This window comes from Chelonia mydas, chromosome 1 (genome assembly GCF_015237465.2).
Source record: "Chelonia mydas isolate rCheMyd1 chromosome 1, rCheMyd1.pri.v2, whole genome shotgun sequence".
Lineage (NCBI taxonomy): Eukaryota > Metazoa > Chordata > Testudines > Cheloniidae > Chelonia > Chelonia mydas.
The window spans coordinates 345,138,819-345,164,176 of record NC_057849.1 but is presented as its reverse complement, the minus strand read 5'-3'; the positions used below and the strand labels follow the sequence as shown (position 1 = coordinate 345,164,176).

General features: G+C 52.7%; 1 protein-coding gene across 23 annotated transcripts in view; it reads right to left on the bottom strand.

The window, feature by feature from the left end:
* The window catches only part of SBF1 (SET binding factor 1), a 146,771-nt gene that overhangs the window by 34,397 nt on the left and 87,016 nt on the right, over positions 1-25,358 (bottom strand). For 10 of the 23 annotated variants that reach the window (XM_043521721.1, XM_043521660.1, XM_043521666.1 and 7 more), the window contains exons 3-11: positions 15,478-15,615; positions 15,079-15,201; positions 11,541-11,651; positions 7,838-7,943; positions 6,946-7,078; positions 5,337-5,445; positions 3,871-3,984; positions 2,639-2,716; positions 1,914-2,027 (exon numbers count right to left, since the gene is read on the bottom strand). In XM_043521721.1, coding sequence (XP_043377656.1) covers positions 1,914-2,027; positions 2,639-2,716; positions 3,871-3,984; positions 5,337-5,445; positions 6,946-7,078; positions 7,838-7,943; positions 11,541-11,651; positions 15,079-15,201; positions 15,478-15,615 — 1,026 coding nt within the window. Of the gene's footprint in view, positions 1-1,913; positions 2,028-2,638; positions 2,717-3,870; positions 3,985-5,336; positions 5,446-6,945; positions 7,079-7,837; positions 7,944-9,236; positions 9,261-11,540; positions 11,652-15,078; positions 15,208-15,477; positions 15,616-25,358 lie in introns of all 23 variants that reach the window. The other 13 variants (XM_043521637.1, XM_043521645.1, XM_043521669.1 and 10 more) reach the window with 3 other exon arrangements.

The following is a 25,358-nucleotide window of genomic DNA, read 5'->3' as shown; positions in this document are numbered from 1 at the left end:
GCTGGAGGGTAGGGATAGGGTCCAGAGTGACCTAGACAAATTGGAGGATTGGGCCAAAAGAAATCTCATGAGGTTCAACAAGGACAAGTGCAGAGTCCTGCACTTAGGACAGAAGAATCCCATGCACCGCTACAGGCTGGGGACCAACTGGCTAAGCGGCAGTTATGCAGAAAAGGACCTGGGGATTACAGTGGACGAGAAGCTGGATATGAGTCAACAGTGTGCCCTTGTTGCCAAGAAGGCTAATTGCAAATTGAGCTGCATTAATAGGAGCATTGCCAGCATATTGAGGGAAGTGATTATTCCCCTCTATTCAGCACTGGTGAGGCCACATTTGGAGTACTGCGTCCAGTTTTGGGCCCCCCACTACAGAAAGGATGTGGACAAACTGGAGAGAGTCCAGCGGAGGGCAACAAAAACGATTAGGGGGCTGGGGCACATGACTTACGTGGCGAGGCTGAGGAAACTGGGGTTATTTAGTCTGCAGAAGAGAAGAGTGAGGGGGGATTTGATAGCAGCCTTCAACTACCTGAAGGGGGGTTCCAAAGAGGATGGAGTTCGGCTGTTCTCAGTGGTGGCAGATGACAGAACAAGGAGCAATGGTCTCAAGCTGCAGTGGGGGAGGTCTAGGTTGGATACTAGGAAAAACTATTTCACTAGGAGGGTGGTGAAGCACTAGAATGGGTTACCTTCGGAGGTGGTGGAATCTCCATCCTTAGAGGCTTTTAAGGTCAGGCTTGACAAAGCCCTGGCTGGGATGATTTAGTTGGGGATTGGGTCCTGCTTTGAGCGGTGGGGGTGGGACTAGATGACCCCCTGAGGTCTCTTCCAACCCTAATCTTCTATGATAGTATGTACCACTCACTGGCAGAGGTCCTTTCCCAGCACTGTCTTGGTGGGAGTCCACTTGGGTGTTGGGAGACATCACTTCCTCAGACTCGTGTGGGAAAGAGATCCTGGATTTGCTGGGAAATTTCCTCCTCACTGGAGTCCTAGTCGGGGTCTGCACTCTTGGGTGCCGGCCACAACGTACCAGAATTCAGTGGTGGCCTTCTTGAGGAAAATGTGGCGCAACTCACAGTAGAGGGCAAGTGCTGGAAGGGTTCCTGAAGGTCTTGGCGGCTACCCTAGGGTTTCCTGGAACTCTACTGGCCCTCCTTTCCTTTGTTCTGACACTGGACCTCGTCCCAGGAGTGACCCCTCCCCAGGGTTTGCTTCGACGCAGGCTCATAACATTGGCTCTCCGGTAGCTGCTGCTAAGGCAAGACTGGACCGTCTCCTCTTCCCAGCCCTAGGGGCAATCCATGGTCTCTCCACGGGTCCACGCAGGAGAAGGGTATGCAACTCCAGGAGTGTGTAACTGGGGTGCACATGGCTGCACACCATCATTTAAATGGGGGAGGTGACATCCAGTCAACATGATCCCAGGCAAGTAGAGAACACACAAGTGAAGAGACAGGTTGATCCAGATGTGAAGCAATGCAGTGTGGGATGCAGTGGGAAGACTGCCAGTGGCAGGAAAGATAATCCAAAATAGAGCTGCATCCACACAAAGCCTTTTTCCAGACTAACTCATCTCAAAATGAACTTAACGCACTTCCACACTGAATTATCCACTTTGCAAAAGGCCAGATAATTGGAAAAAAGAATTGTCTTGTGGGCACAAGGCATTTTAAACCAAAAGGCAATGTGAAATCCACCCCCATCCCTCTTCAGACAAGCTCTCAGAGGTAAGAGTTTCTCATGCCACATTACTCACACTGCCCCCTGCAGTACCTGGGTTTTTGTGTGCTCTGCCCATCCAAGTACTGATTCAGGCTCAAGCCCACTTACCCTGTGACCTTCTGTGCTCTGGCTCCAAGGGTGCATCTGAAATTCCCTCCTGCCCCCCACCCATGTACGAGTGGCCTTACCTTGTGGAAGCGGATGACTGGCTCTGGGTGGATGCGGATGATGTGCAGGCACCAGCGGTAGCCCTGCAGCAGCTGTGCGAACAAGCGGAGGAAGACAGCCCGGATCTCCTTGTCCTGCAGCAAGAGGAGGACAGACTAGTCAGGCACTGAGAGGACAGCAGAGGAAGCAGCCTGAGAGGACGGAGCCAGAAGCTTGGCAGCAGAGATGCCTCATCGGGGAGAGACAGGCTCCGACCCAGCCGCCTGACCCAGCACCTGCCCGGCAGGTAACACAAGCAGATGACTGGAGGAAAGCAGGGGGTGGGATGGAATGGGGAGGGGGAAGGAAACCCATGCCCCCTCCCTCTGCACCGAGCAGAGGCAGAGGGAGGTCCTTACATTGCTCACAGTGAAACAGGCCTTCGTAGTTCGGTGCGGCCGTAACCCTACAGTGTCTGCTGAAAAAGCTGTCCCCAGTGCACCAGAGAAGGGGGATTTCTCGCCCTTGCTGAGAGTAGGGAGCTCCATATGCATTTTGCAACACCACTGTTGGCTCCATAACCAGCACCTAGATGGAAGCTTCAGCCCCACCTTGCTCCTGGCCCTGGAAATAAAGAGCAGCCCCTCCCAACCCCAGCAGGGAAAGCAGCTCCTCTGCAATCCCACACCCAAGGAATGGGCACTCAGAAGGGACACACCTTAGTACAAACGCTTCTTCCCAGGCCCCTCCTGGCTCCCCCACTCACCTGCATTTTGAGGGAGGGGGCAGAGACGGTTGATGGGGGGAATGCTAAGTCTGCTACCTCCAGCTCAGGGTCCAAGATCTGCACAGACAATCAGAGAGCATGTTCAGAAAGGGAGCCCTGGCCCCTGGGAGTTCTACCACCACAGCTGGAAGAGGCCAGGACTTCCTCAATGGACCACGGAGCAGACTGCACCAGGCCCTGCCCTGCAGTGAGCCCTGGGAAGGGTCCCCAGAAAGGGCCAGAGACACGGTCCTGCCAGCCTTGGGGACCAGACTTGAAGGGGCCTGCAGGCCAAGGTGCCTTTGGGCTGGGGCAGGAATTTCAGGATGGAATTCTATAGCCTGCATCACACAAGTCCGATTAGATGAACATGAGGGTCTCTTCTGCCCTTCAGATCTGGCGGATAGCTCCCTGCAGCTCACAGGGCACAGCCTAGGGTTGGGGCTCTGGAGAAGACTCCTCAGACTTGTCACTTGGCTTGGGAGAGGGGATGGGAGCTCCAAGAAGTTTCCATGACCCTGCCCGCTATCGCCTCTCTGCTTTGGCTTCAAGCCCTGTTCTGTCAGTAGGCTGCCCATCGTGAGAAGTCTCCATGTCTGACTGAAATTGCTGAGGTGCTGTGCTGCCCCCTCACCAGGCGCACTCTAACTTCAGAGCACCAGCTGCTGATGAGAGGCCTGCCTCTTCAATGCAGACAGAGAGATTCTTCTATCCTGACTGAATTGACAGACCCCAGACAGGCACCAATGCAGGGGACTGCCTGGAAATCACCAGCTTTCCTGAGCCACATTCTGCAATCAGCATCAGCAAGAGCTGCTAAGGCCATGCTGTTCTGGACACACATGCCCAGGGTCACAGCCCCCCTGGGAACAGCTAGCACCCATGCAAGGAGCTCCAGGGCTGGAGCGGTTTCCTGTTTGGAGAGTGAGGACCATTCACAAGACACCCAGAAACCTGAAGCAACTGCATGTGCCAACCCCCAGCACCCCAGTGTGCCCTGCGGGGAGGGAGGAAGCATGACAAACCTCAAGTGATATGATCACAAGCTCCCGAGACGTGGGAAGACTCCCTATTCAGGCTCTGCTGCTGTGTTTGATCTCACTCCCAACACCTGCCCACAGGATCCTGGCCACAGGCCACGAGTGCCATATTCACCCCCATATAAGGAACCTCTTGAGACGGGAAGGGGACCAGGGAGTGGAGCCGAGCCAGTCCTGGGGTCCCACACTTACCATGGAGAGGGCTTCTCGTGTCTGATGGAGCAGTGGCTCAGGCAGCAGGGAGATGTGAATGCACTCTGGGATGGTCACCGTCCCTCCATCCAGATCTGCTATGACGACATCCAACTGAAAGCAGCGAGGCAGGCATGAGTACACAGACGGGACAGGCTTTCTGAAGTGCTCCCCACCCAGCTGCGTGACCCAGCAAAGGAGCTGCACGCAGTTTTTTTTTCTTTTTAGGGGGTGGGGGGAACAATTTGTACTTAACAGCCTCCCCCCCACACACACAATCTGGTAGAGCCTACAGCACTTTGCAATCCCTATAGCTTCTTACATGGTGCTCATTGCCACGGTACCTGAGCACTTGCTGACATACAAAATAAGCCTGGGTATCCTGGCACCCGCTGGGGTGAAGCGCAGCAGCCGTGTAACAGCCACAGTAACGCTACACACCAGGGTAGGACAGGAGGCACCACCACCGTTTCCGTCTGAACCGAACAGCAGGGGGGAATCAGGGCGGCAGAACGGAACTGCACAAATCAGGGTGCTGCCAGGACACCAGGGTTCACAGCTGCACTCTTACGGGAAGTGCCAGGGGATCTTACCAGGGATCAGGACCTTGGCTTTACATCTCACTGAGACTGGGCACTGAGACAGTACTGACCTCACCAAATGAAACACCAGCGCCAATCTCGCAGCACCCATAGGCTTGTCTACATATGGTTGGCTGGTATAACAGAGGTAATTTTAAACCAACTTGGTTGAAGCAGTTCAAAAGGCCAGGCAGGCACTCTTGTCTCGGTTTAAATCAGGCTAATTTCAGTTTAGCTTAGAACTGACTTGACTAAGGGCTTGTCTACACTGCCAATTTACAGCGCTGCAACTTTCTCACTCTGGGGTGTGAAAAAACACCCCCCGAGTGCAGCAAGTTTCAGGGCTGTAAAGCGCCAGTGTAGACAGTGCCCAGCGCTGGGAGCTGCGCCCCTCGGGGCGGTGGAGTTTTCAGAGCGCTGAGAGAGCTCCGTCCCAGCGCTGCGCCGCGACCACACAAGCCACGCTGAAGCGCGGCCGTGGCATCACTTTAGCGTTGCCAGTGTAGACTAGCCCTAAACCCAAACAAGGCGCTCAAAGCGCTGTAAGTGCCCACACAGCCTTCTCAATTGATGGAACTTATCGCATCTCCAGTCACCATCGTGTAGACAGGACCCAAGCCCCAGGAAAGCCCAGCCCCAGCCCCCGCCCTGCCCTGCTTGACTTGTGAGAGATGCCTGGATCACAGCCCCTGCTGGTCTGGCTGAACAAGTGCAGCCTGGTCCAGCAGGGTTTGTTCATCCCTCGCTCCCAGTCCCATTTCTGTACACGGCCCCACTGGCAAATGACCTCTTGCCCCTCCCTCAAGAGCTCTGACCCAGGAGGATTGGAGAATGTGGGGCGAGGGGGAAGAGCTACTGCACAGACGGGGTTACGCAGTGCCTCACCAGTTCCTGCGTCTCCGAGTGGAAGATGGAGCTGACTCCAATGATGAAGGGCGTGGGCGTGCTCAGCACCTCAAGGAGCTGTGCAGGTAAGATGGGCACGTACGTGAAACTGTAACCAAAGCAGATCGTCACTACAGCCAATCAGGAGCTATGCTGGGCTCAGCATCTGGCTCCAAGACCCTGCTGCACCTTGGCCAAGCCACGCTCCAGAGCCACCCAGACGGTGCAATAGTCCCCCAGGGAAATGATGGCACCCACAGCACACAAGTCATTTCAAACTGGACTGGTGAAAGTCCTGGGAATGATAGCACAAGGAACAACGATGGCCCAAGATGGGACCCACACTAATAGTCGGCGGATAGTGAGTAATGGTGTCAGGGCCCTTCTGCCATGGCAGGCACTCTGAACTGTGCGTGTGTCTCACAGCTAGGAGGCTTCTAGGTTTGTAAAGGGACCTGCAGTCACGTTATTTGGCTCTAAAGTTACGGTCAGTCTGTGCCCATGTCCAGTGCTTCCAGCTCGAGGGGCGGGGGGTGTAAATGCCAAAGGAATATATTTATATTTTAAATACAAAGAACCCTTCTCCAGCGGCACCGGCAGCCAGGAACTGGGGCAGGCAGCTAAGAGCAACAATGACACATCTATCTTCACTGCCCTAGCTGGGAGGGGTGCAAACAGTGAGCAGCGTAGGAGATGGAACCCTGTCCTGGGCTGGGAAGGGAAGTCAGGTCACTGTTTGAGCCAGGCAACATCTCCCCTTCCGGGAGATGAGCAGGGCGCCCGCTGTCCTTAAGGAGCTTACTGTGAGGCCCGGCCGTCTCACTAACGAGTGCCCTGTATGCAATCACCCCTTCTGGGGAGGGTCACTGGGGGTGGGCAGCTCCAGGGGCTCCTGGAGTCCTGCTGATTTCCTCTACCCATTCAATCCAGTCACTGGTGGGGTCAGCTGGGGAGGCCTTACAGTAGGGCTCTGGAGGTCTGCACTGCCTGCAGAGTGACTTAGGCGTGGAGCGTACCACAGGGGAACCCCTAAGGGCCCAGTCCTGTAAGTGCTACGCCTGTACTGAGCTCAGTGAGCGCTGATCACACTCAGCATCCACAGCACCTTGCTGAACTGCGCCTGGCTACCTGAGACATCCCTCTCTCTCACCATGAGGCCCTGCGGCAGCTGCGATTAGTTCATGCTAAAAGCTCCTTGGGCTCGGAGGAAGCAGCTGGCAGGGGCCTTCAGTGCCTAAACTCGCTCCCTCTCTTGATAGTCTAGAGCCCAAATTTTGCTCAGGGGGTGCAGAGCTGGGGTTATTCATGTTATTTTGCTGTTGAGGAATTTAATTATTATAGATGCCTCTAAAGCCATGGACAGTGCAGCCAGAGAACATGTCTCAAGGTGTATGTAAGATTTGATTTCACCTGACAATCCCCGATAGTGCTTGGGCTACAGTAATCAGCCCACACTACCCATGGGACTTGGACACCATTAGTGCATGGGGCTAGATGGAAGCAGGGCAATCTGCAAAGCCAGAGATGGGCTTTGCTCGGGATGTCAAGCCCCTTTGCAGCATGTAGCTTTGCTCCAGCCACGTGTCAGGTGGACTCTGCGCTTCCTCACCTGTACTTGAGGGGGAACATGAGCGCAAGCAGGGCCCGGCAGGCGTCCGTGAGTCTCTGGTAACTGCTGGAGAGAAACAGGATCTTGTGTTCGGTGAGTGCAGCACAGAAGAGACACAGCACATTGGTGATCCCTGGGGAGAGAAGGGGCAGAGCACAGAGCGCTTGCAGGTGGATTCTTCCCAAGTACAGCACCAGAGTCCTGCTAGAGCCCCACGAGCTCCTGCTCCCTCACCCCACCAAACAGGCTGCCAAGAATCTCCCCCACATCCCCACTCCTTGCTGGCAGCTGTTGCTCCTTCCTTCTGTTGCATGGGGGTGGGACTTGCTGTCCAGTGAATGGAAGAGGAAGTGTGTCCAGTCATCTTCTAGAAACCTCCTGTCACCTCTGGATCCGTGCTAGGACCTGCTAACTCACGGATCGTTTCTGAGCTTAGGGCCAGCCAGACTGCTCTGAAAGCCCCTTGGGGACTTCCCTGGAGCTTTGCACACCCCTTGGTGTCTGGTATCTTTGGCAGCTGATGCAACAAGAGCAACTGGAGCACAAATCCCTGCACAGAAAGGCCTGCAGCTGCTCAGACCCAGCCCTGCCTTCTCCTGCTGCCCCTGCCTAGGAGCTCATTCGGTGCCCATTAACATGGCATCCGAATGGACCCACAGTTTGGGGCCACAACCAGAGCACAACTGCCAGGCTCCCCCTCACTTCCTGAGAGAAGGAAGGCAGCATGAGATGGAGATTCGGTCGGAATGGCGGGGGTGAGGCACTGAGCTGATAAGCCGAGGTCAGGAGCATGGCATGGGGAGGCAGCACGAGGAATTTCCTGCAGAGGGCGCTGGCTGACGGTATTCAGCACCTGTCCCTCTGAGCAGGTGAGGCCGGGGCAGAGTCTCACCGAGCTGCCGGAAGAGCAGTGCTACGCTGCAGCTGCTGACGGGAAGAGAGTCATTGATGGGCGTCTGGATCACCTGCCTGTCGCCTGCCCCTAGAGAGATCGTCCTCTGCAAAAAACAGACACACACCAGTCACTGGGATTCAGGCTGAGTAACAGACGAGCGCAGGGACCACAGGGAGCCAGCTTCCACCTACCACCTCAGAGTGGAAGGCCAAAATCCAGAAGCAGCTGGGCTCCCCCAGTGACGGACAGGACAGGACGCAGGGGCCGAAGGGATGTCGTCCAGCTTTATACCCTGTGGGGTGGCACAGGGCCGCCCACCATAGGCTACTTGTCCTTCCCAGCTGCAGCCATGAGAGTGACTCCTCCCTGCAAGAGGAAGGGCACCCTACGGTGGGGCCGATATGTACCTACTGCCTGACTCAGTGCTGCCCCAGTGAGGGAGAGCCACTGGCCAGCTGCAGAGGGGAACCACCCCTAAGACAGCTACAGCTGCACTTAGCCTCTTGGATGGAGTTCATTCCACTGAGACATCCTGGGCACGCCCAGAAGCACACGCAGTGTTGTGGCAACTGGGGTAGCCAGTAGAGCACCGCTCAGCCCTGTCGCCAGAAACACACGAGCTCTCATTGCAGGTGCAGTGTCTTACACAAGGAAGAGGGGAGCACCAGCTGCCCTGGACTGGTCTGAGGGACGAGGGCTGGATGGATCAGCAGAGTCTCCCCCTTTTGCAACCATTTATTTTAAAGCTGTATTGATCTCTTCCCCTGCCCCAAAGCCTGGACTCCCACCCACCTGTGGGCTCCTGGCCTTGGTTCAGAGCCTGTACGATCTCAGGACTTCAGGTCTATTGATCACATTCCCCTAAGTAAGCGGCTTCCCCCATGATACTCCTCTCCATTCCCCTGCTCAGCTTTCTGCAGCAATGCTCACGCGCACTAGCATCACCACATTTACCTGGCATGCTCCCTCCTGGACACTGCCCCACCTCAGATGCCCCTTAAAACCTTCACTGGCGCACACCGGGGAGGGAACAGCCCTGGCCCTCAGAGAACGCAACAGGGCTTCTCCCAGAAAACACCTGGGATCTTTGACAGGCAGTGAGAACAGAGCATACTAACTCTGATGTCACCCAACTGGGTCCCAGGACAAGTAACCCCTTCTTCTGTGGCCCATGTGAATGGTCACCTGAATCCCTAACACACACACACTGCCATGTGCACAACCAGGGGTGCAGCGCCTGGACTGGGGAGATGCACAGTGCCCAGGTCTCTCCTCCCACTCTTTGTGGGAGATGCTGACCCAGCAGCTGCAGGGGCTGGAGCATGTGCAGCTTTTGAACACCCAAGAGACGACTGTTACAGATGAGACAGACCCGATGAAAGAAAAGTGTGCATACCGCTCTTTCGTCCTCCACGTCAGGCTGAGATAGAGACAGACAGAGATAGCACAGTCAGTTAGAAACGCACAACACTGCAGCACAGCCGGACAACAAGGAGAGACGTGCACACATCAAACCAAAGCTGACAGTGAACGGGGCCCTGAACCCCAAAAGAGGGAATGTGCAGACAGACACAGCAAAAGCCACATCACAACATTTAGAAAGAGCCCTTCCAGATACAGCAGGGGGGAAAGCAAAGTGCAAGAAGGAGCGGTGCCACTTTCAAACTGCCCTAACGCCAGCACCCCAGGGTCTGTGAGCACCGAGATGCACCAATTGCTAAGGCCACAGCCCATTCCCAGGAGCACTCTAGGCTCCACTGAGACGGGTCACTAACTGGGCCTCTGATGCTCGACAATCCTTATCCACCTGCTTGCATAGCTCACCCACGAGGGGCCTGGCTGAGGTCAGCTGCCCCCTCACACCTAGACTGTCAGGAGGAGCCCTGGGCATGTGGCATGCAGCCTCCTCCTTGCATGGCTTACAAACAGAACATCCCCTTTCTTCTTTTGTGGGGCCTAAGCCTGGCTGATATACAACCTCCAGCCTCACCCCAGGAAGGCCCCTCCATGCCCTGAGAGTGCTTCCAGGCTAATCGAGGAGGAAGCCCCAAGCCCAGTGGCTTGGAGACTATGAAGCTGGCACTTCTGCATTACAGGCATTCTTCAGACAGTGCCACAGCACCCAAGGTGGGGGCTGGGTCTGATGCTTCAAGGCACCAAGGTCCCTTGGCCTGAGTGCCCAAGTAGATCAGAGACCCTGTTGCGACTAGGGCATGCTGCAACCCAAGGATCCCCATGGTCTCTGGGGGCTCACTAGTTTGCACTGTGGGTGCAGGGCAAGAGGCTGCAGCCAACCCAGAGGGATCACGTGGAGGAGGCTTGGCGATCGCAGCTCAGAAAAGCAGCTGGCAGCGTCTGACTCGATCCCTGCAGGAGTGAAGCGCTCTGTCCAGGCCACTCTGCCAGGTGTCAGCGCAGCATGAGAGTCTAAGTTCCCCTGAGCCAATGGCTTGTCAAGCTGAGGCAATTAAGGCACATCAGTTTCCTAGCCCGCAGTAGATGTGGCCAGCATCACGTCCGACTGCCTTTGACTGCCCTAACCTGACGGATCAGCTGGGCGAACTGGCGGTGGCCTTTCTGTGAGAGACTGAGCGAGACTCAAACCCACGACCTTCAGAATCGTAGTCAAGCACCTTAATAGTGCAGACAGGCCCAGGGCTAAAACTGCCATCTCCTAACCCACCCTCCCTTCCAGGACTCCAGATCCAACTGGGCTACGTCGATCTCCGCTGAGAAGTGCTGTCGTCACCCCTTGGGCGCCCCTTCTGCTGCTGGCTCCAGACAGAGTGCAGCCCAGCTGGCTCTCCTGGGGCAGGAGGGGCGCTGCAAGAACATTTGCTCTGGTCAGTGACTGGGATGGATCAGCGAACATGACTAGGAGGAGCCATTTTTACAGCCCTATTTCTGAGCATAAGCTAGACCCCGCCTCAGACTGCCGGAGAACAAGCATGAGACCAGATTCCCACATGAGACTGTTTGAAGAGGGGGTTCTAGGCCTTCCCCACAGCAAGCGTTAGCCCCACTCAGCCTATCCAGCGCAGCTGGGTGGTCCCAGCTCTTACCAATGGACTGTGGCCGCTAGGCTCTGAAGCAGCTCTGTATGACAGACAGGGCTTAATGGAGAAACAATCTCTGCCGGCTGCATGCATGCCCAGGGGGCATGGCAAGTGTTCTCACAGACAGATTCGTCCATGTGGGAGGTCAGGTTAGCTGATGGCCAAGCCATCCTGTGCTTTCAGGTGACACTCTACAAGAGGGTACCACAAGAAGGGAGCTGAGATGGGACTCTCCAACCATGGCCAATTTCCACCCTAAGCAAGTAATTAGACACCCTACCTAATCCATTAGCCAAGCTGCCCTAAGTCACTGGGAGGAGCCAGAGGCAGCTCAAGGTGGGTTGCTGCTGTTCCATCCCTAGTATGTGAGAAGCCACTGTCTGCACTAGCTACTTGACTACCTGCAGTGCAGCTGTAGTCTCCTCCTGCGCCTCCTGAGAGCATGGACCCCCAACCCACTTCACAGTTGATCTCAGGAAACCAGCTTCCAGCAGTACTGCCTGTGATCTCCATTGCACCCTGGAGCAGAGCAGGGATGGAAACATCCCTCACCCATATATCCAGCCTTGGAGGAGCTGCTGCCATTTCGCACACTGGGAGGGGAAGGCAAGTGCAAGAGGGCACAGAAACGAGCAGGTACCAACCTGAGCTCCCCCTGTAATGGGGATGGTGCATGTCAAGAGGTTTCCAATGACGTTCTCCAGCGATGCACTCAGCCCGTCCACATAGATGGTGTAGATCAAACCCAGGCTGTTCTGGAGGAGCAAACAGAGCACAGGTGTGTCCACAGCAAGAAGCAGACAAGTCACTGGAGCACAGCATGTGAGGCTGCTCATTTGAAACACAGGTACTGGCTGGGGCTCCAAGCAAATCACACGGCGCTAACCATTGCCACCCAGCACTTGCACATGCAGACAGTGTGTCCAGGCCCAGCCAGGGCTTGGAGCCTGTCTGCTGCAAACACTTCAGAGGAACATTCGCAATCCTGGTTGCCAACAAGGGATTGTGTATTTATTGCACAAAGTTCTTTACAAATCAGTGAGACAGTCCCGGTCCAAGGGGTGCAATCTCAGGCACAGACAGCAGGACAGGCCTCAGCTTGATGCTACAGGTTTCCCAGTGGCACCAAGCTGACCTCCAGCACCACCAACAATGCACTTCAATCTGCAGCCTTGCTTCAGTCAGCACTGAGGGAGAAGAAAATCCCACAGCCATCCAGGCAGAGGACAGCCCTAGTGCCAGAGTTCCAGAGCCCCTGCACCGAGCCTGACAACTCTGCAGGTTTGCAACAAAATTCTCATGGAAAGACAGCACTGTCCAGTGGTTAGGGCTGTGGGCGGTTCTAACTTTCAGGAGATGCATCTGTGACTCACCACATATCTATCTTTAGCTAAGACTCTTGGTTTAGTGCATGAGCAGCCTAGCCCACCCAGGACAGGAGCGTGTCCCAGCCCAGCATTAGGCTAACTCACTGGGATGGACAGATCTAGACTACATGCTGTGATCAGATCTCGCAACTACTATCTAACCAAAGTGGAGAGCGAGCAAGGGCAGCGTGAAGGAGAACTGGCTTGTGTTGTGAAAGCAATAGGCTCCATGGGACACTTACACCATCCTAGGTGCATTTCCTTGGCTTTCAGACCCTAATCAAAGGGGGAAACTGATTTAAGCCCAAGCCCCAACAGGGCAGGATTCAGGCACTCTTGCTGCTTATCTGCTCCCAGGAATTACTACGCCAGAGAGCTCAAGTGACTGAGCAATGAAATCACATAGCCAAATGAACCGTGCAAACACTGCTCACGTTCCCAACAAAAACAATCCAGGAGTGTGGAGGGATGCCCTGGCCAGACTGCAAGGCAGTCAGGTGTGCTGAGGCTGAGAAGTGCGGCAAGCTGCCTCAGTGCAGCCTCCAGCGAGGGCCAGGACACAGTGCCCCCAGAATTCGCTCCACACATCGCACACGCAATGGCACACACCCTGGCACTTAGCTGCTCTTCAATTCCATTTGGTTAGTTACCACCCGAAGATGGGCATCACAGGACCTTTCCTCTGCCACCTGGGGCTAGGAGCTTCCTTTCCACAGCCCTTCCCATTCCTGCTGGGTTGGGCGAACCTCCAATTCAGATCTCCAGCCCAAGCTGCCCCCTGCCCATCACGGCTACAGTAAGGTCGAGTCTCTGTTCCACACCTCTACAAACAGGTCTTGTGCACAGCAAGAGAATGACACTTCATGTCCCTTGAATTTTTTCAGGGCCCTTCAATAGGGATTCACCTTGCCAAAATCTGAATGAGCCCAGGAAACACTATGCAAGTCCTAAGAAGCACCATCCCAGAGTCTCCACCAGCTGGATACAGTATTAACTCCAGAGTCCCAGCTGGTCACGTGAGTGGTGCCTACATCCTCAAATAGTTTCTTCTGGGTCTTTCACACTCTAAGGAGAAGGCCGTCACACAACACTCCTGTAAGGCTGCAGCCCAGCATAAGGGGCCAAAGGACTGGAACAGATGCTGTTGACAAGTTCCCTGCATAGGGAGATAGACTCGAGGTACCATCTCCTGCACCAATTGCTGCCTAGCTTTTATGCTGGGCTCGCCAGGTTACCTGATTGCCCAGATGTCTTGTTCACGGGACGGTTACCATGCCCTGCCCCAGTGCCCCTGAAAGAACTCTCCCAGCATGGCTACCTCTCACCCCTGGGACCAATACCTGCAGAGGGACAGAGCCATTGTAGCCTGGGGTTCCCTGACTGGCTAATGGTGATCTCAGCCTCTCACCGAGATGATTCAGGAAAAACAAAAAGCCCTGGAGAACTTCACACTTCGAGAACATCTGCTCTGGAGCAGTCGAAAGACATTGCAGACCCCATCTCTGCAGCTTCTTGCTCAGGCCTGCTGGGTTCTCATCTGGGCAGCTGTTCAGACAGCTCTGCCAGCTAAGCCCCCAAGGTGCTTCCCCCCTTTGGGACATGCAGCACAGCACACCATTCTTATTGTTCAGAAAACTCCAAGCTGCTGTGCCACGCAGGAACCCTGGACATCGCCAAGGGAGGGCCCGGCCAGAACCCCAAAATAGGGAATGCATTTCTGGACAGGTACAGCACCAGGACAGTAGGTCAGAGGAAGGGCTAATCGGACCAACCCCAGAAACGTTATAACTCCCACAAAAAGCACCATAGGTCTTACTGCCATCGGGAGGGATGACCCACTGATCTGGGGAATGACAGCAGCCAATCTAAGCACACAGCTCAAACTGAAGCCACCATGCTAAGGCATCACGCCAGGATGACCAACGTGTGTCCCCTTCAATGCAGGTCTCTGGTTTGAGGAGACTGCATGTCCCAGCATGCAATGCTCTATTTCAGTCTAAGCCACCTGGCTACACCAGGTACCAGGGCTGGCAGTCTCCATAGATGCGCCTTCCCACTGAAGATGAGAACAGTCACTAGTTTCTGCCATTTGCCAATGTGTCTCAAGCAGGCATGCTGACAGATGGCACGTGAGCACCGCTTCACAGCCTGTCCCCCTCTCACAGTACAAGGGCAAAGCTCTGTGGACTTCAACATGCTCTTTGCATTTGGACCAAGAGCTGAAGAAGAGAATGGCAAGAGAGATCAGACAGTCCATCCAGCCACAAGGATCCCATGCTTGTCTTGGCAAGCGAGGAGCTGCTGACACTTAGATCATACCCACCTAAGCTGAGTTTTGACAACAAGCCAGGCTGTAACCTGCACCTTTCCAAGCCTTTTACAGTCTCATAACTGAGCAAGCATGAAGAATATAAAGATGGGAGATAAAGGCTTCACCAAGAACATTTTGTGCTTAGAATTTTACTGAGAGGCAGGCAAGGCTGCCAGCTGCCCAGCCCAGGCAGCTCCTCACCTTGCAGCTCCACAGCCAGACAGCTTGGGGAAGGATCAGAATAAGCCACCACACACACACACACGGCCTTGAATAACTGCTGGACACGAGCAGAAAGCCAGAGCAGGCACCATAGTAGTAAATCCCTCAGGACACTACTGCTACCGGTGCTCTCTCTTATATGCCCCAATTCACAGAAGCAGAAGAGTTGGCTGACAGTGGTTCCCAGGGCCAAGGAATCAATGCAAGGGAAAGTCCCTCCATCCCCAGAGAGTCCAGACACCACCCTCTCCTCCCCAAACGTGGCACTGCACTGCCGCTTACCCGGAAAACCTCCGTGTGGTCCAGTCGTGACACTAGCACCAGACTCTTGGGAGCAAAGAGCTGTGCAGGCTGGACGTGGGACGCCGACGCCTCTTCCTCCTCCTCACCGTTCCTCGAGTGGCTCTGAGACCGGGGAGAGAGACAGATCAGACACACTGCAGGGACTTGAGAGGGGACGGGCCGCCCCCACCTCAGACAGCTACTCCACCACGTGAGGCAAGTACTACAGGACATTGTGGCCCTCCTCTGACAAAGGAGTGCTGGGTACAACCGACCTGGGCAACGGGCAAGCGCAATTCTCATAAGGGGCTTTCGCTCACAGCTGCCTGCCCAGCGACGCCCCCCCAACACACTTTCACAGGTACCCTGCCCTCCCCCACCCCCCGCGGGGAGCACTACCTGGGCACTCTCAACGGCCTCCCAGAAGGTGAAGCAGGCGCAGTAATGTCGCTCGGAGCTGATGTCCGTCAGCACGGCAACGAAGAAGGTGGGGGGATTCCGCTCGGTGAAGAGCTGCCAACCGCTCGGCTGACAAAACTGCAAGAGGCGAAGGTGAGAACACAATGGTTAGCTGGAGCCGACTTGTGCAGCCCACTCAGGAGCAGGAGAATGCAGGCTGACCCATTTCCTCTTCCCCCGGCCCCTCTCCCCACACAAACACACATCACTTACGCAGCAGATGTCCAGAGCTCTTGTGGGGGCTGTACATGAAAAGGACAAAGCCACCGGACTGTCAGCTCCTCAGGGCAGGGAGCTTAGCTCCTTACCTATCTAACATGCCAAGTCCTTGGCAGGATTCAGACAGACAAGCGTGGCTCAGAGTTAGAGTGGCCAGCAGGGAGCAGTGGCCAGCATTCATGACACAGCCCCTTTCTATATACACACAGAGCACTGAGTAGCATAACCATCCTCCAAAAGACGTGAAGAAACCGGCCCTAGAGAAGCCCTCAGGGCAGCTGTTAGAAGGCAGGCAACGGAAGAGGGAGCCCAGGATAACAGGCTGAGCAGAAGCACCTGTTCCCATGCAGGCCAAGGGACCTCCCCTACTGTCTCAGAAGAGCTGCAAGATCTCGCTTGGCCAGACTGGCAGAAGAGAGCTGCGCTGAAAGTCTGACACCGAGGAGGCGGGGCTGCCTTTCACAGGCACACTGCTCTGCCCTGAGCTGAACCTGGCTGTGGAGTCTAAACTAGAGCAGCCCCTCTCCCTCATCTAGGACAGTTGGATCCATTTAATCAGAGTCCTGGGCAGCTGCATGCGGACGGGGAAGAGGCACTCCAAGAAGGCATCACTGCTCTGTAAGTTCCTGAGGGTTGGGCTTGTGACCTATTTGGCACTATACCATACAGCAGGGGTCAGCAACCTTTCAGAAGTGAAAAGAATAGGAGGACTTGTGGCACCTTAGAGACTAACAAATTTGAGCATAAGCTTTCGTGAGCTACAGCTCACTTCATCAGACGCATTCAGTGGAAAATACAGTGGGGAGATTTATATACACAGAACATGAAACAAGGGGTGTTACCATACACACTGTAACGAGAGTGATCATGTAAGGTGAGCTACTACCAGCAGGAGAGCGGGGGGAAAAAAACCTTTTGTAGTGATAATCAAGGTGGGCCATTTCCAGCTCACGAAAGCTTATGCTCAAATAAATTTGTTAGTCTCTAAGGCGCCACAAGTCCTCCTGTTCTTTTTGCAGATACAGACTAACACGGCTGCTGCTCTGAAACCTGTCAGAAGTGGTGTGCCGAGTCTTCATTTATTCTCTCTAATCTAAGGTTTCACATGCCAGTCATACATTTTAACGTTTTTAGAAGGTCTCTTTCTAGAAGTCTATAATATATAACTAAACTATTGTTGTATGTAAAGTAAATAAGGTTTTTAAAATGTTTAAGAAGCGTCATTTAAAATTAAATTAAAATGCAGAGCCCCCCGGACCAGTGGCCAGGACCCAGCGCCACTGGAAATCAGCTCGCGTGCCGCCTTTGGCAGCATGCCATAGGTTGCCTACCCCTGCCGTACAGGCTGCACTATACACTGACAGATGAGTAGTGGATCCAACAGAGGGCACTCCTCCCTCTGAATCAGCATCCCAGCCTGGTGCTGCTTGAAATGCTGCATTTCAGGTGAGGTTGTGAGCTCAGAGATCCCAGGGGACTTGCCACAAGAGTTATCCCTGGGGTCTCTGCCCAACTCCACGGGGGGAATTCCAGCCTTCTGGCCGAGAATTCCCCATGGGGTTTTCACTGATACGGGTTTTTCCTCACTTCCTGCCCTAAACAACTGTAGTGTTGCTGTGTGCTGCCCAGTTACCACAGCTTTTGGGGACTTTTTAAAAACCATGTTCCTCTGAATGTGGAACAGAGCCGCTCAGCACCACCCACTCCTTCCAGCCACCATCACCCCTTCTGTCACAGGCCGGGGAAAGTAACAGGCTGATGCTGAGAGATGGCACACTCCCCGTAAAGCAACGTGGATTCCTCTTCCAGATCAAAGCCTGCTGACCTGATCAACAGGGAGGTTCAATCAGGAAGCTACTGGATCCCTAGGGCTAGAGAGATTTGGTCAGCCCTGAAGCACTCTCTAGTCTATACCCTCTCCAAAGCTACCAGCCCTGTTTATCCACCTCTTCCCCCTATGTAATTTTAAGGCACCCATCACAGTGGGACATAGGTGGTGACCGCAATGGGTGTCGAACACATTTTCAAGTGTCCAGATATTACAGTGATATGGGCATGAGGGACAGAAACCCTGCATAGTTCTTTTCTGGGGCTGAGGTTGGAATCCTTTGCTTCTCCAGGCCCCTCACGCCTGCATTCCTTAGTTTGCCATTTCCTCCATCACTTCCTTCCTGCCACTGTCCCCAAATCACGCTGCCTCTGACCTAGCTGCCCTACCAATTGGCAGCAGTGAGATATGACCCACTGGAGTTATCAAGCTAGTCAGATTCCTTTCCTTACTGAGCTGGGTCTGAACCCTCCAAAGAGGTTTATGGTGGGACTTTCCTCGCTGAACCACCTAGACCAGGAATTCTCCCACATGGCTCTTGGATCCTGCTCGGTGGCAGCAAAAAAGAGCAAATCCAACAAAGGAGACTGCAGCATGCTTTATACTTTGCCCCAGGTGTCCTGTGGACCACTACAAAGACTCTTTGTGCAGAAGGAGGAAGACCCTGCATCCTGCAATGGGAGCTGCCAAGCCTCAGGAACGCTGAAAGGCAGAGCACTCCTGCACCCAGGTACGAGGCGGCTGAGCTCCAAGGACCCACCTACTCCATGCTGTGCATTAATCCCACCCTGTGTCTGAGCACTACCGGGCTGCACTTCAGGTGAGGACAAGTTACCTACTGTGCAGTGCAGGAGCACCTCCTGAGCCAGAGATCCCAATGCTGGCCAGAACTCACAGTCCATTTGATTTCCTGGGCCCATATCCCATAGAACTACCCTCAGCGGGAGCAACACACTCCTCATTTGAGGGGGCTGTACCCACCGCGTAACTCCGCACCTTCCACTGGGGGCTCAATGCGCTGCACAACCATCTCCTGGGAACCACGGAAACAAGGACACAGGCAGCTAGATCCGGAGATCCTCAGTGGGGTCCCAGCATCTCCCAGCCTGTCAAAGGCCATGAGAGAAGGAGACAGTCCCCCTAGCAGACAGCAGCTCATCAGGGCTCCCTTCCAAAGCAGGCAGCTCCACACTGAGAGGCACATAGAGCTCGATGCAAGCTGCTCCCTTCCCCCTCAAGCCCTGGAGCTGTCTGTGCTGTCTCAGTGGCCTGCAGGACTGAGCTCATGACTGACCGATTCTCCTGAGACTGCCCCCTCTGACTGGGAAATTCAGCGAGGTCACAGCCATCCCCATTACCAGACACAGGCTCAGCTCTGTTCTCCCCAGGTCAGCACAAGCTGTCTCCCCAACACCTCCCCTCTGTTCTGTTCTTTCACCTATTTCAAAGACAAGCACTATAGCCTGCAATGGCCTGCAGTGTGCAAACATGATTAAAAAGGGCTAGAGGAACAAGGCATCAAAAGCAGTCCTCTATACAAATACAGCGCAGGCTATTTCTATGGTGTTGCAGTCATGCTCAAGCCAAGGCAAGGCAGCCAGGTTATGTAAACCCAGTTCCCTCTCCAGGAGCTGGAGGCCAGCAGGTGCAATCAAGGCTTAGATCAACCTCACAGCAACAGAATGCCTTCAGAATTCAGTCCCCAATGCATGAGACACACCAAGGGGATGACAGATCAACTAAGACACATCAAGGGCACGACAGGCCAGCTTCCAGCTGGGAGCTCCTCCTGAAAGCACTAGGAGGAGAGAAGCTAGATTCCTGGATATAGCATCTGGTTTGCACACAAGTCTCCTCCTCAAACGAGCAGCAGATACACTCCCACCCTTCAGGCCTGGAGTTGAGAGACTACAATCAGTGTCACTGGCAGCCCAACATAAGTGAGGCTACCCAGCTTACTAACCCATACACAAAGCAACACAAATTAGCCATGGCTTTATAAAACCCCTTGTTCATGGAGGATGTAACATCAAGACTCTGCACCCCGCTCGTGCTCACAAGCTAAGCACAGTCAGGCAAGGTCAGCCCATGCAGGGGACATCTCCAAAGAACGCTGGCCCTATATGCTGCAACTGATGATTCAGTAGGGGGATCCACCTGCTAGCAACCCTGTGAGTCAAGACATCAATTGCATTAATTACATTAAGTAGATATGGCATTCTACATATCCTGTCCTGATGCGCTGTGTAGAGTTGCTGTGAGCTGTCAAACGTAGGTCATGCTCCAACCCGGAGATGGTTGAGCAGTGATTTTATACAGGAGTCAGGAGATCTGTTTGGTTTGTTAGGTGTGCTGGCATTGCTCTGCATGAAAAGTCATTATCTTCTCTCCTTATAACCCAACTCACTGCTGCTGGCTGCCAAGTGAGGGAGATGAGCTAGCAGAGAACGAGTAATCTCAGCTTTGGAGAAAGCCAGATAAGAGGAATGGGAGTTCCCTGTAGATAAGAGTCCTCTACATAGCCCTGATCCTTGAGTCTCCAGGGGCTGCCAAGACCCGAGCTCTGCACAGACTGCACCTCTCTGAAGCAGCCTCTCCCCCCAAAAGTCACTTCTGCTACACCTAGGGGAACAGAATTCTGGTTTCTACGTCCACGGGGAGGTAGGGCCGAGAGCTGGGCTGCAAAGAGCCTAACTATGACACCAGGAGCCAGCTTTCAGAGGTGACTTGATTACAGTGTAGAAGTACCTTCACAGGGAGACAAGACCGGGTACCAGAGGGCTCTTTGATCTAGAGGAGACAGGCAGAACAAGAACCAATAGCTGGTAGCTGAAGCCAGACAAATTCAAATTGGAAATAAGGCCCCATTTTTTAACAGTGGGGGTGATTAACCACTGAAATAAGCTATCCAGGGAAGAGATAGATTATCCACCTCTTGATGTCTTCCAATCCAGACTGGCTGCCTTTCTGGAAGATATGCTTTAGTCAAACAAGTTATTGGGCTCAATACAGGGTTAACTGGGTAAAATTTAATGGCCTGTGACACAGGTGATCAGACTAGATGATCTAATGCTCCATTCTGGCCCTAAACTCTATGAATCTATCAACCAAATTCATAATCTCATCAAAAACAGTATCAAGTTCGTCTGACAAATCCTATTTTCCATAAAGCCATGTTGTCTGACAATTATGTTCCTACCCTGTAATTATTTACTGACTGCATCCTGTATCAGCATTCCCATGAGTCTGCCTGGGATCGATGGCTCACAACACAGGTCATCCTGTTTACCTTTTATAAATGAGGACACTAGCAAAGGCCAAGTTCTTCAAATGCCTGTATTAGTATGTAGTGAAGATGCTGGACAGAAATGGCTGCTACATGGGAGACAATGGCAGCCTAGAAAGCTCACACCTAGAGAAACTGCCTGCTCCATCCCTTATCAGAGCCAGGCTGCGATGCCACATATGACGTTGCACTCTGTATTCATTACAAAGCTTATCTACTGAGTGTGGTCATCCTATTTGCATGTATGTATCATTCTTGTATTTGAAACTAGAAATATGAAATATAACTGAGGGCCTATTGTAATTATGCAAAGTGTGAGCCATTAATGGTGGTTTGGAATCTTGATGGCTCCCATGAACCAAGACCACTGACTGTGGATGGCTGTTGGCTTGCAGGCCTTCCTGTGAGTTAGGCCGGGAGGAATGAAGGCTTGGGGTCTCACAGGACATGTGACCATGTCACCTGGTACTGGAATCCATCTTAAAACCTGGTGCTTTTCCATTTAGAAGGAGGGGTAGGAACCCAGAGAGGAACAAAGGATTCCCGCCTTGTGCAAAAGATATATAAGGGAGTAGAACAGAACAAAGGGAGCTGCAGTCATGAGAAATCCCCTAGCTATCACCTAAGCTGGAACAAAGACTGTACCAGGGGAAAGGATTGTGCCCAGACTAGGAAGGTGAGAACACCAAGATGACACCAGCACTACCCAGCAAGTTCCTTTAGCACCAAAAAATGCTTCTGCCTTTTCTAGAGAATGACGGAACATGTGAACCCAGAACACTACACTGAAAATGGGGTCACCAGGAGAATGAAAGGAGAGATCCTGGGTTCATGGCTGATCTCATTACATGTGCATACCACAGCTGGGAGACAGCACGGGACATCAGACAGTGGCTGCATATTAGAAGCAAGGCAAGAATTATCAGCCAAAGATAGGGGATCTGAAGGCACGTGTAGGCTGCTCCCTGATTTCACATTCACTCTGACAGCACACTGGTTGTCCAACAAGGAACAGAGGTATGACCAGGCCATGCCTCCACTGAAGGGAAAAGCATGGGGAACATCAGCAGAGCCTGGAGGTGGGGCTTCACCTTCTATTCATGGGAAGTCCTGAGTGGTAGGTCTGTCTCTTGTGCAGCTTTCAGCACCGCTACAGCTGGTCTGACCATGTTATGAGGGCTCCCTGCCAGTGAAGCATCCTGGGGCAGAAACTGCTGCTGCCCCGGGAAGCGGCCAAGCAAGTGACAGAGCTCTGCTGCCTAGCTCCCAACTGCAGAGGGGGCAAGTGGAGACTGTGGCTCATTCGGCACTCCTGAATCTGGGGGCTATGAGGGGAGGAAAGTAGTCATCAGCTGTGAAAGCAGAACCACACGGAGTAAAGCCCAGAAGAATCACTAATGCCCCCTTCCTTCAGTTAAGATTCCCAGTCCTACCAGCACCCTTCCTGGTCTGCATTTGCTATGCAATGTGACCCCATCAGCAGGGGCCTCATCTCTCTGATGCAGGGAATGCAGAGGAGGAAAGGTCAGTGAGAGCTTGGGGACGAGTGGCTGCTGCTCTACAGTGACCTTTCCTCATCCCAGGGAAACAAGTGCCCCACATGGGCCAGACCCTCCAACCCGCCCCAGGAAACGCCATTGTGCACAGCATGCCTGAACACTAACAAGGGACACAAGGCACCGTAAGGCAGCGACCCTCTAGGGACTAGAACACACAGCTGGCTGGACCCACACTCCCACGTCTCTGCATCAGGCACCCTGGAATCAGCCAGGCTGAAAAAGTTCACTGGCCAGACACACACAGGTCCTCTCCCGTGAGCCCCACAGGATGGGGCCCTGCCAGGAGCGGGATCTGCTCAGCCATGAAACAAGGCTGGGGAAGCAGGGGAGAATGTTAAAGCCAGCACCCTTCTCTCTCACTCACCCCCTCTGAGACCGCCTTATTCACCACTGTCATATAATTAGGACATTTTGTACAAAGTATGCCTTCTGAGGTATCATTCTCCAAGTCTTGAGTTGCTAGACAGTAATCTCTCATTGGATCGTAGGCGCTATCGTCATGTGTGAAGTTCTGAAGTTTGGCTACATATGTGCTACTGAAACCTGTTGTGAGGTTGAGAATACTCACAAGCCGCCTTTCAGGTACAACAATAGAAAGGCCGAACAGTGTTAGTGACTCATTGAGGAGATGCACACAAGCATCAGGGTTACCCCAGGAACTGTGTGCAACAGAAACCTCTCAGAGACAGCCCTACACACTGGGAACTATTTGACCCAGGTCACAGCCAATGTTCCCTGTAATTTTTGACAGGCCGTGTGTGCACAAAATTTCTTCTGAGCAAACTGTTGTGCTTCTGTGCAAATTTTTGTGTGCGCGGTGTTTCGCCGTGTGCACGGGGTTTAGGATCTGTGTGCACACATACGCACAGCTTAGAGGGAACAGTGGTCACAGCACAAGAGCTTTCCAGCAAGTTGGAAGAAGATATGAAAGGGAGACATGACATCATGAGGGGACCTTGTTCTCCCTACACCACCACACCTGAAAGTACCAGAGGAAAAGGACTGAACTCGGGGAAGAAGGGAGAGAGAAAGAGTGCTGGTTCCAGGCTGTGAATGGAAACTTGGTGGACTGCTTGTATCATCAGTCAGGGTGAGAGATTACTGATTCGCATCCTATCTAATACTGTAGACTTAGTTTGCATTTTGTTTTATTTATTATGGTAATCTACTCTGATCTGTTTGCTATCACTTATAATCACTTAAACTATCTTTCCGTAGTTGTTAACTCTATTTCATATTTTACCTAAAACACTGTTCGTTGAAGTTCAAAGGGGATAAATCTCAGCTCATGAACAAGAGTTGGTGCACATCCACTTTCCTTTGTAGAAGTGGCAGACTGGGTAATAAATTCATACTGGTTGGGTTTTGACTAGGGCAGGATGGTACAGTTCTGCGGTCTTGGGCTGGGGAGCTGGTGGTTACTTTGGCTGTAGCCTCTCGATTGTGGCTTCATGAGTGGCTGGCCAGAGCATTCATGATCACAGCTGGGTATAGTCCCTGCCTGTGGATGTTGGTGTGAGTGCAAGCTTGGAGGGCTTTGCAGCTTGTCACAACACCACAGTTGTGACATTATCTGATTAAAATATGACCATGTAGATCGTTGTTGCTACCACTGTTATATAATTGCAACAAATCTTGTTTGTTAGTCTCTAAGGTGCCACAAGTACTCCTTTCCTTGTACAAAGTGTATCAAGTAAGGCATCTATGGAAATGTTATGATTTGCTGAATATGATTACACCATTTGTTTGCATGTATCGTTTTTGTACCTGAAGTTATGAATATTAACTATGTACCTGTATTTCATAAAAAGAAAAGGAGTACTTGTGGCACAGTGGAAAATGTATGCATCCGATGAAGTGAGCTGTAGCTCATGAAAGCTTATGCTCTAATAAATTTGTTAGTCTCTAAGGTGCCACAAGTACTCCTTTTCTTTTTGCGGATACAGACTAACACGGCTGCTACTCTGATACCTGTATGTTTGCGCTCCTGTGGTAACACCCACAAGCTATTTAGCCTCCACATCTTGAAGGGGCTATTCAAGATACTTTCACGAAAGCTTATGCTCAAATAAATTGGTTAGTCTCTAAGGTGCCACAAGTACTCCTGTTCTTTTTGCAAATACAGACTAACAGGGCTGTTACTCTGAAACCTATTCAAGTTAAATGGCCCATCAAGGAACACTTAACTCACAATGGACGATGGAAGACACCCATCCACACTTGATGGACTTTCCCCATGAACCTTCTAACTAGAGTATGGGTAATGGCCTCTACTATGACTAAGCGAAGCAGACAGACATGTGACTTGTCCATGTGACTCCAAACCCCATCTTGTTACCTGTAATTTTCCACCAGTTAGAGCAATGGGTTTCCCTTCACTTGAAGGAAGCTATAACAGGCCCTGGAAACATCTCCATTTTGCCTCTTTCCTGCTCAAACCTCTGGACTATGGACTTACACTCATGGGAGCATTCTAACCAAAGGAGTGAGGACCTTCCAATGATTTGGAAGCAACCAGAGACTTAACAAGCCAGCAGTTTATTCCATCGCTGCTTCAAGCCTGATCCAAGAACCTTGCAATTGTTGTATGTATTTGATTCCTTTAACCACTTTTAACTCTCACCCCTTTTTCTGTTTTATAAATGTTTAGATATTAGATACTAAAAGATTGGTAACAGCGTGATTATTGGGTAAGATCTGAGTTGTATATTGACCTGGGTATGTGGCTGGTCCTTTGGGATCACAACTACCTTTTTGTTTGATGAAATTGGTTTTAAATAACCACTCATCATTAAGTCTAGTGTCTAGGTGTTGAATTCAGGGCTGGAATACCTAAGGAGGCTGCTTTCCTGACTTCTTCTTAGCCAGTGTGGTGAGACAGAAGTTTACTTTTCAGAGTAGCAGCCGTGTTAGTCTGTGTTCGCAAAAA